An 11,802-nucleotide genomic window follows, 5' to 3' on the forward strand; every position below is an offset into this window, starting at 1 on the left:
TAATGACAAGGACAAAACAAGATATCTCTCTCCTTGAAGAATAATTAAACAACCCCACCCTTTGCAATATGGTGTAAAATATTGGAATTTCCGCGTTTGTTTACATTGTCCAATACCTGATTGGTAAGAATTCGCTATAGAATATTCTACGACAAAGCATTTCCATAACTACCCTTACTGGTTAAAAGTTAAACAAAAACAAACAAAAAAAAGGCGTTAAAAATAAGCATAATGTCACAATCTTGATTTGCAAGACAAATTAGACAGTATTTTCCTGTATCATTGAATTTTCCTTTCGTACTCGCATTTTACTTCTCAGATTTTTTATTCTTAACTTTAAAACGCTATCAATATTATAGTCTAGAATGCTGTAAAACAAAAGATAGATCCTTGCTCCCTAAATTTTGATCAAAGTGTTTAGTATAGTAAAATAATCAACTAATGAGTATAATTAGAAAAACATACTGTTACGTGCGTTCAGACTCGTAATAGACTGATAAATTAATTTTTTTCAAAACAAACACTTTACAGTTACGGAACTTTTCACAAAAGTAGTCGCACAGGTCTTCTCACTATGACAGAGCACAATCAATACTTACCACTTCAAACTTCTACGACTTTTAAACACAGAACAATATAAAAAGGGCTGGATAATTTAGAGTTTAACTCAAAATTGAACTCTGAACTAAACAACTGAAAACTAATGCTCTCTCCGGTCATATAAAATTTTCCCTCTGGCCGCCGATAAATTTCCAGTACCTTCGATTTCTCGTAATTTTTGGAAGGCATATACAGCTACAGTTTCATGTAGAATCGGATACAGTTAAGTTACACAGGAATTAGGCAAATTATAGTTATACAGGGATTGGACTAAAATTTCACTAAATGGTCGCCAAATTTAACGACTTTGTGGTATTTCTCACCAAATTCAGTGGCAAAAATTAGTCGCTATAACAACCGCAGCTTGGCGCTATCTGTTTGGTGAGGTAGACATTCACCTCATTGTTAAATAGACCTGCTCCTGATTTTAATCTTATTTTTACCTGTAAGGCTTAATACTCTTAAGATACTTCACATTACATTATGCAAGTGATACTACGATTTTACATATAATTTCACTGCAATCATTTACAAAATTCATAAAAATACCAACTAATGATGTTAAGGAACGAATACTTATGAAATGAATACAATAAAATTTTGCCACAAATTAAGGAAATCCTTCAAACTTCACACGCATACAATTACTTTTAGCAAGTGAGACCTTCAAAGATAATGTTATGCAAATCCGACGTATTTGCACTATCATTTATCTTGGAAAATGATAATTTTAATATATAAGATTCAACTAAAAAACTTATTTAAACTAAGAATTTTTTTAGCTTAATTAGATTTATAAACTTTTAATAAATTTCAAATTAACCTAATTACAAATAATAGTTTTATTTTGAATCATACAGTATAATTCAAAACAAAATATTTCGTAAATAAATAAGAAATTTTTTTCTTTAGAGTTTTATTCTGAATATTTTAATAGCAGATAATTTAAAGTAAAGCATTTCGTAAATAAATAAGAAAAATCAAATATTTATTTCTACGTTAACATAAATTTGACGTAGTGATGGTTTGATAAAAAAAATGATGAAAGATCTATGAAACGTTCTTAGAATTTTATTTTGAAGACACATTAGATTATTTTGAAGAAGAAGATGGGAAGAATATGCAATACTCTCGCCGGGACTCGAACCTGGACCTCTCGAATACGCCCCAAGTGTACTACAGTTACAGCCCGAAGGCATACAGAAAGGAGGGAGAAAATACTTTATATACTCCTCTTTTAAAGGGTGACTAGGGATTAGAGGACCCAATCGTCAAATCCTGGTGGTGAAGAATTATCATCTACCACCTTTTAGTTCGGGGGCCACAGAGTCATTGAGTTTTTGAACTAGGAAACACGAAAAATGGACAATGCCCTCTCAGGGACTCGAATCTGGATCTCTCGAATACGCGCCGAGTGTGCTACCTTTACGAAGGCATACAGAAATAAGGGAGAAAATATCTTATAGTTTTTCTGAAATAATGCAACGCTTTGCAGAAACCGAGTTGGATTATTTGGGTTGCTTCTAGTAATACCTTTCAAAGAAAAATAGGTGCATTTCAAGCAACAAATTGTATTTTCTTACGATTTTTACTAAACTGTTGAAAATATGCCTTTGAGGAAAAGAAAACTTCGGCCATATCATCATGTAGTGTATTTGCACAGCTTTCTCATTTTCCGCATTCATTCCTCATTTCCGATTCATTTCTCGTTTTCAAGCTTTAACAGTCAAATGTAGTGCATATCCAACTTATGCCGAACTCTAATATCCCGAAAACTTCTTCTTTATAAAATTAAATTAACTGCATGTTTTATACATGCTAAAAATTACTTGATTTAAATAGTATAGAAATGGTAATACAATGCAATCCATTTTTACAAAACATGTTAAGTTGATTTTTTTAAATATTTGCAATGGTTGGCCAAGTTCGGACGGCTTCTCCAAAATAAAAAAAAGACCGTGCTTTGTTTTCATTTCTAATGCAACGGGCAATACATAGACAAGTATCCTTATGCCACGCGGAGATCCAGAAACTATAAAAAAATCCAATAATAATGCAACAGAATACATAATACAATAGTTTACACACAGAAGTCTGAAGTACAAAGGAGAATTACACAAAAAGAAAAATATAATGGGTAAAGATTATATATAAAGTAAAAACAAGATCAAGTCTGCAATCTGTTTAAAAGATCTCTAGCCTCCAGAATACGAAGGAAAAAAAAAAAAATACTGTTCTGGGAGAGTATTGAGCAGACAAGGAGATGCTCAGCGTTCATCATCGCACCACTGCAGCAAAAGGGGACAGGCAGGACTATTAATTATTTGGAATCTGTGAATGTGTGCATATATAAACAGTCATGCATTGTAGCTAGACGAAAGGCAGCAACAGCGCTGCTTCTGAGGTAGTCTCCGGAGCAATGTTACTCGCATCTTAGCACTCCTTAGTAAGCTACATGTGTTCCTTGGGTAGTGCTAAATGAGTAGCAACTTTGCAGCCAAGATTCTATTCTGAATCCAGACTGCTGTATTTATAAGGTTTCCTTTCCATTAAAATAATAAAAAAAAAAATGCATTACAAAATTGAATTAAAAACTTTTGTATACTTTTATTATTTTACATGAATATTTTTTTTTTTTTTTTTATGTTTTAAGGGGACTCATACACCTTAAAACCCATAAGGTGTTCGAATAGGTGACTGTTTCAAGAATTGGGATAACTTATTTATTTTAAAAGCAATTACTGCCAACTTTTTGCAGCTGACTACATAATATAGCTGCTTTCTGAAATAGTAATCAGAAAGTTTGTGTTGCCACAAATATTTTTATAATTTAATCCGCTTTGTGACAACATTTTTCGTCATGTTTCCAACTTGCGCGCACAGTTTAAAACATTCTGCTTCATAATTTAATTCCATATTTAATATATAGCTTTTATAAAATTTGTAAAGAACTGTGAACCAAAAATTCTAAGAATTTCAAGTTAAATTTTTATTTTATTTGGAGTTGAGTTTATAAAATGTATTTTATTAAAAAAATCTGTAATGTTTTCGTCCATAAAATTTTTTATTATTAAAATATTCAGCAGATTTTTGGTTCAGTTAGAAAAAAAGTACCCATATAAAGAATTCCATCGAATTTCAAGTATATACGAGTACAATTAGCCATTTTTAAAATATCATGCGCGCAAGGTGGAAACGTGACGGAACATTTTGTCACAAAGTGGATTAAATTTCAAAAATATTTGTGGCAACACAAACTTTCAGGTTACTATTTTCCAAAGCAGCTATATTATGTAGTCAGCTTTAAAAAGTTGGAAGTAATTGTTTTTAAAATAACTAAAATATTCCAATTTTTGCAACAGTCACACATTCGAAGATCCTAAGGGGTTTAAGGCGTATGAGCCCCGTTAAGGTATCCGACTATACATTCAACACCCAAATTTTGGAAAATAGCAGAAATAAATGTTGTTGTTATTTAGCAGAATAAATACGTAAAATAATAAAAATATGCGATAAACTGATTAGCAAACGTATAATTTTTAGTATTGGTTTTATTTTTACATTTTTGCTAAAAATGTGTTAAATTTCAGGATTACGAGATACGTTCCCACAAAAGCATTTATCAATATTTTACTTTTACATTTGTCACTTTAAGCTTTAAAACAAAGTTATAAAAGTACTTTAGTAGAAAAATTTCATCAAAACTGACGACTAGAACGTATTCGGATACCCTAACAATAAAAATATAAATAAGGCTATCTATTTATGTCTAGAGCACCTAGGTGAATAAAATTTAAATTCGTAGCTTTATTTTAGTTGAAATAGAAATGGGGCGTATGTTTAGTCAAAAAAAGTAATAATTTGTCTTCTTCAGTTTTGTTGAGAAATTGTGAGATTATATTTTCTTTCCAGAATATTTGTTAACCTGTACAAAATCTTAGTTAAAATTATACTCAATAAACGAAAAAATAATATTCTCTCAAATTTCAGTACGGTAAGTATGCATCTGGTCTACACAAATAGGAGGGACAATGAGGATTTTTCAAGTATCCTTACGGGCTATGACTTCAGACTTTCCAAATATTTGAAGTTTCCCTGTTAGTTAATTAAAATAGATTAAAGAATTAATTAAATTATATGATTTTTATGCTGCTGTTAGATACATTAAGTTATTTACCTCAGCAAAGAACTCTAAGAGGTATCTGCTTTAGAAAGGATGACTTCGAGGAAGATTATTTGATGATAACTTATTAGTTACGCACATGAAAAAAGATAAAAATCATATACAGCTAGCTGGTTTAATTACAAAGAACAAATTTCATGAAGAACCACCAGTGTTTCGTAACCTTGTCAAGAGTTGACAAGTTTAGATTCCATCTACGGAAACGCTTTTACTCAAAATCGGAAAAGTACTGGAAAATAGCATTTTGTTACCACATGTTGTCTTCTCTGACCACGAGCTCAGTCTCGACACACTGTAATTATTCAGGAGCAAGTTTAAATGTCTTTAGTTTCATTACAACACCAGTATTTACCACTCGTAAAATCCTATAGCTTTGTTGTTTACATTCTCGTCTGTAATTAGTTGTTAAAATCCCTTTCTGTAGGGTTAGTGGTAATCGATTTGAAACGAAATTTGTTATCAAAAAAATATTTACTGAAATTTTAATGAAAAAAAAATCGCTGATTTTTTTTAAGATTATACCTTTCCAGGTGTTTACTTTGGTTAGCAGATATTTACTTTTGTAAGTAATGTTTTAGCAATAAAAAAAATCTGATGTGTACACCACATGACTTCCTTGTACGGAATATTAAATTATACGCATTTTTTCTTGCATTTTATTTAAACTTATGAGATTGAGTTAAACCTACTTCGCCGACAGCGCATAAACCACAATAGAATAAATGCATTCTTTAAAATTCACTTTGTTTATCATAGCAACACTCTGGCACTAGGTTTATAAACAGTATTATATTTCATTCATATTATAACTCAGAATGCAGAAAATGTATATCATTTAAAAAATTATCTAATCGTTGCCACATGTTCTATTCAAATACTATAATAAAGCTAGAACTATGTATAAAGAAATTAAGCAAACAAAACAAAACAGAAACAGTTTTTCACAGACGATTGAGTATTTCTCATTTAATTAATTCAGTTCTCACTTCGCGAGAAGGCAAAAATACATAAAAACTCAAAATATCTATATTAAAAATTACGAAGTAAATCTCAAACGCTTATTTCCTCGAAAAAATTCCAGAAAGAATTAAGTACGATTTAATTGGCAATAATAAATGAATGCGTTATCTTTGTTGTTGCGAAGCTAAGTTTCTCTAGATTGGCGACAAATCCAAATTTAATTTAAATTTGTTTCAAATGTAAACATCAATGGCCGCCATTAAAAACAGGCTTAGCGGCAATTAAACAACTTTAAAATTGCTGATAATTCTAAAAATATTGCACACAGATTTACTAAAGGCATAAAATCCTTAACCGGAAGATAAAAACAACATAATTCAATCATTTTTAAAGCAAAAAATGTACAATTTACCAACATATAAGAGTAAAGAAACTGAGATCACTGAGCCGGGTAACAAAGTGGATATATATATAAATATATTTATATACGTTTGGGGCGGCCGATTGCAACCAAAATACGAGGTGCACATCTACATGTTATAGCAGTCCTATATACAAAATTTCAACGTTCTGAGGCTACTCGTTTTTGAGTTATGCGAGATACGTTCGTACAGACGCCACGAAAAATTCTCTTCAGAATTAATTTTAAAGCAGTTTTATAATTTTTTTGAAGGAAAAGAGTATTTTATTCTGTGCTTACGTACAGATATCACGCAAAGACATCGTTAAATTGCATTCGATAGCGGTCAAAATGGATATTTTCGTTGAAATATGCTGCCTGAAACTTTTCGCGATTACAATACTTACTTACTTTGTACAAGTAAGTAAAAAGGAGCAAAGTTTGTTTATTTTTTAGCTTACGTACTTTTTTTTATCTTCTTAAACATCGTAAAAAACTGATTGATTGCACTTCGATACACACACGTTAAACGGGCTTTCACATTTCGTCGCATTTCAGATTAAAAGGTATGTTCTTACAAATAACGAAAGACTGATACAAAAGATTTCATGATTGTGTTGAAAAACTAGTCTATTAAAAATATGAAAACAAAACTTGCTAAAGGTAAATCTGAACCATACGGCTCAATGCCATTTCGAAGGGAATTCAATAGGTGATATGGACTGCATTCAGTGTAGGTAAGTTTACTGTTTATGTAACGGCAAGGTCGCGACATTGTCAATGCCATATTTGTTGTAAATCCAGAAAAAAGGTTTCCTTCCGGTTTTCGCAGGTTTAAAATCGATAATTACTTTTGATAATTAAAAATGACCTAAAAAACCGATTACGAGGAATATAAAAGCTTAGAAGAAGTGTAAGGTTTTCATTCTGGAAATAGAAATCACACATTCACCATGATCGCAAAGGTAAGAACAGATTTAGTTTTATAGATAATTTGCATTAATGAAACTTAACTGACTTTTTTACATTAACATAATTTGAAATTTTCCCCCATTATGAAATTTGGAATTAGTTGTAATATAGCGTCTATGGAAAGGTTAGTGATTTTACCCAAATAATAAACATAATTTAATTTAAATGTTTTCATTTTCTTTCTTGAGCTAAAAACACACTAAATTAATTATTTGAAATCAAAATGGCATTAGTCATGAAGCGAAAAAGAGGTGATATGGACTCTCTCTCATGACATCTTTCTCGTGGCATTTATTTTCGTTTTAATATCTGTCAAATATTATTGTTATTTTGAGAGAAAAAAATCTCTTTTTTCTTTCATGTTTTTCACAGTTTTCGAAAATTTGCAAAAATTCGTCGAATTCATTATCATATTTAAGGTTGAAACTTTAATGTAAAAAACAGTATTGATATCAGTGCCTTTGATAATTTATAGGACGTAAATTTTCTTAGAATTGTATTGAAACTGATGAAGAAACTGGTGTAAGGTTTCTCGCAATTCATAAGTATATATAGCAAACATATTTTGTAATTTCTAATAATATTTCTTTTCGGAAATTTAAAATTACGTTATCTTCTATTCTATAAATTAGTACTTTAGTAGCAATGATTTCCCATTCATTGATAAAATTATCGCGCATTTTATTATTAAAATAAGTTTAACGAGCAGAACATTAATAAAAATTCTATTTTTAACTTGTAGATTTGAAAATTTATAAACATAAGCATCAGCTCGATACAATAAGCAAAATCATTTATGCAAATTTTATTTATAAAACTGCGTGAAAGAGCGAAAAAAATACTTTTATCTTAAAAAACGTAAAAGTAATGCATCTTAAATAACGTAAATAACGCATTTTAAATGACGTAACATTTTATCTTAAATTATGCAATAGGTTGCAATGAAAGAGTATTTTATGCTTTATAGCTATAAAACTGTTACTGCGAAAATTAAATTTTAAATTCATTTACATAATTCAGTCTAAAATGCTGTTACTTTTTCTCTAGTACTTATTTTTCTAGAGCATTTCGAATTATCAAAATTTTTCAACTAAAAATAAACACATTCTCTATGCTTATCTTAAAACTACTAAAACGCATTTAAAGAAAGTATTCAATCATTCATACAAACAAAATAGGGAGATAATAGTTGAACGAAAGGAAGTTTCACAACTTTTTTTAAAAAACTTTGTATGTGTGCATTTTGATTTCGTATTGACTATAAAGCAGAGAATTTAATTCGGTTAGAAATATCAAAAATTGAAATAATTATAATAGTTTGAATCTTCAGATAAGCTTATGCTATTAAATTTGTTATTTCTTGCAATTTTTCAAAAATTTAAACATGTAACATACATTAATTAATTCATTCATTTTGATTTTAGGATATTCAATTAAAATTAAATTGCCACTTAAGAAAAATCGGAGTTTATGAAGTCGTAAAATAAATTTAAAGCAGAGACTTATCATATAAAATTTTGTACTGATAGGTTTATACTAATAGCCAGTAAGTTATCAGAATTTAATCTAACAACGAGATAAATAGAAACTGAATATTCCCGTCTGCGCTACATTTATTTTTTAAGTAGATCAGGAAATAAAAATAAATATTTTTTTAATCCAAGGTATATGGAATTTATATAATCATGTTTCTAGCATTCCATTATGTTTATAAAAGAGTAAGCTTGCAAATATTACTTACTTAATACTTTTATATTCAAATCACTTTAAAATACTTTTTTAATTTATTTTAATTTATTTATTTTAAAATACTTTTTTAATTTATTTGGAGACAAGCATCTCATAGGAGTATAAAATTCCTTTTCCCGTTTTCTAGTCCTAAATCTTTCGAATCATTTCATTTCCTGTTATTTGGACTTAAATGAATGCTGTTTAATTTTACAGTTGTGATACAAAAACAGTGTAAAATTTTTGTCATATTCTGAAAATTTCCCAACAGGATGTTTAATTTAAATACAATTTTTTTTCAAAATTTGTTTCCTTGCGTTTCCTAAGGTAATGTTATTTATTTTCTTGTAGGTTGTTTTCTTGTGCGCTGCTCTTGCAGCTTCCCATGCTAGTGTTCTTCTGAAGGCACCCCTTGTTAGTACTGGAGTCAGCGCCAGTTCTAGGACACAAGATGTAAGTTCATTTTCTTTAAAGTGTTTAAACAATTATTATTTGCAAAACATCTATTGAAATTATGTAAAGAAATTCGTAATTATTAAAGAAATTCGTAATTATTATAGATTTTAAATATTAGTATACCGAGAATGATTACTTACCAGTTTTTATTAAAAGCTAATTTTTGAAAGATGTTTGTTAATTATTTACCAGAAGTCAGAAATTTCGTTTTCCAGAGTTGCTAGTTGAAGTCTTAATATCGCAATAATTAATAAAATGTTATGAAAAGTTTTTAAAGTAACAATAAATGGACTCTACACCTGAAAAATTTTGAATGAAAACGTTTTTCAAAAATTGAGTAAATCCTTTTTTCTTTTCTCAAGCTCTGAAAATAATTTATAAAAATGTAGCTTACAATAAATATTACATCCTTACAGTTAGAATTGGAAACGGAGCTGGAAACATCATCTACAGCATGCAATATTTAAATTATGTGAAAATGTATTTAATATACGGAAAGAGAGTCATGAGAAGATTTTTATTCCGGATATATATATATATACTGGCTGATTTAATGTCTTACACTGAGCGATTGGTGAGTAATTTTTAGTTCAAGAAGTACGATATGATGAGAAATAGAGTTATAAACAATTTTCAAAAATTTCTCTCCGCAAATTTCTAACAGAAGCATATAGGTATAGATTTCATGAGATTCTATCCCCTCTGTCGGAACTCGGAGTAAAACTCGTTTTCATGTATATTTTATGGCATTAAATAATTTATTCCAATTTAACTTTTGATGAAAGTTTTAGTTTCAGGTTTCTATTTAGCCTCAGAAATTTGCTTAACGCAATATATCATAATATTTGCAATACTTTATAAAAGCGATTCACTCACTAGTATAATTTACCAATTCAAGATATAAATTTTAATTAGTCAGCAGTTAAAAGCCTTTCTTCGACAAATATAAAACGACCTTTATTATTAACTTAATTATTAAAAAAACTTTATTAGTTTTTTAATAATTAAGACTACTAATTTAGACTTAATATTAAGACTAATAATTTAGACTACTCTTTATTATTAACTTAATTATTAAAAAAATTTAATTTAAAAAAAGATTAGGATTTTTATTTATTTACTTCAAATCCATGGTGCTTTTAAAAAATTTTTCGGTAAATGTGTCTTTGTCCGTAAAAATGCCATTCAGAAAACTTATATCGGGTGTTACATAATACTCTATCAAACTCTACTTTAGTTCCCATTTTCTATATCAACAATAGTACTCAGCTATCACAATTCTAATGCTTCTGGATTATTCACGTCAAGTTTCTCTGGACAAATTCAGGATAACGTGTAAATATTTTGATGCAAGGTTAGGTAAAACTTTCATTTTTGTTAACATGTCGTGTAAGAGAATGAAGAGATTTCTGTTATGAATGGAATCGATAAATACGATTTCACGTAATTCCTTCGAGGTTCATTCATTTCTAGTTCGTTTAATTCCATTTTTAAATAGTAGTTTTAATTTCCTTTGAAGTATTTTTAGTAAATAATGTCTTTTATTCCAGGCTTATGGAAACTATGCTTTTAACTATGACATCGTTGACAAACTCGGAGCTTCCAACTCCCGATCTGAAGTAGGTGATGGTTATGGTAACAAGAAGGGAACCTACACCATCCACGACATCGACGGCAGAGCCAGACGCGTAGACTACGTTGCTGATAAACTTGGATTCCGTGCTGCCGTCAAGACCAACGAACCAGGAACCGCTGCCAGCACCCCAGCTGCAGCCCTCATCGCTAGCCCTTACGCTGGACCATCTGTCGATCACATTGCCCCTGTTGCCACTGCAGTCTATGGACATGCTGTCGCCGCTCCAGTTGTAGCTGCTGCAGCTCCTGTTACATATGGAGGTGCCATTGGACATGGAGCCGCTCTGGGCTATGGCTATGGTCTGGGATACGGATATGGAGCTGGTATTGGCAAGGCTCTGATCTATTAAAACATAAATTCTCCGATTTCCTTCAAAATTTAATTTATTGTTATTGTAAATTGTGATTATGTTACGGTGAATAAATCTTTTTATTTCTGGCAAATGGAAAATCAATATTTTCAAAAATAGAGTTTCAAAAATGTTTTTTGAAAGCAGGAAGGTGTCAGTGCTGTATCATCTCCGATTTCCTTCAAAATTTAATTTATTGCTGTTATAAATCGTGATTATATTGTGGTAAATAAATCATTTTATTTCTGGTGAATGAAGAATTTATAATTTCAAAAATACATTTTTTATAAATGTTTTCTCAGAAGAGGAAGTTGCGAGTATTGTTGTGTAGCATTTATGAATTTCATCCATATGAGACTTTAGGACTGTATAAGCTTGCAGTTTATGCATGTAAGCATTATGCCATGACAGCTGCGCCCTTAAAAGACTTCATTTGTACAAAAAGGAGCTTACGATTTTAAAACTTCAGTAATTATGCAATTTTTAAATGAAAGTATTTGAGCAAAAGCATCTTAAAT

General features: G+C 29.9%; 1 protein-coding gene across 1 annotated transcript; it reads left to right on the forward strand.

Moving 5' to 3' along the window:
• The first annotated feature begins 7,066 nt into the window (after positions 1 to 7,066).
• LOC118196508 (adult-specific rigid cuticular protein 15.7-like) lies at positions 7,067 to 11,385 on the forward strand. The gene is made up of 3 exons (XM_035367971.2): positions 7,067 to 7,108; positions 9,195 to 9,296; positions 10,850 to 11,385. Exons 1-3 carry the CDS (start codon positions 7,097 to 7,099, stop codon positions 11,282 to 11,284), a joined length of 549 nt encoding a protein of 182 aa, XP_035223862.2. The 5' UTR covers positions 7,067 to 7,096; the 3' UTR covers positions 11,285 to 11,385.
• Positions 11,386 to 11,802: the final 417 nt, after the last annotated feature.

This window comes from Stegodyphus dumicola, chromosome 1 (assembly GCF_044657685.1).
Source record: "Stegodyphus dumicola isolate Sdum_Otavi_A_Nest chromosome 1, ASM4465768v1".
Classification (NCBI taxonomy): Eukaryota; Metazoa; Arthropoda; class Arachnida; order Araneae; family Eresidae; genus Stegodyphus; species Stegodyphus dumicola.

Excerpts from the sequence above, each read along its gene's own strand:
- LOC118196508 (XM_035367971.2), top strand. Across the intron at positions 9,297-10,849 it reads CCAGTTCTAGGACACAAGAT|GCTTATGGAAACTATGCTTT; the intron begins GTAAGTTCATTT and ends CTTTTATTCCAG.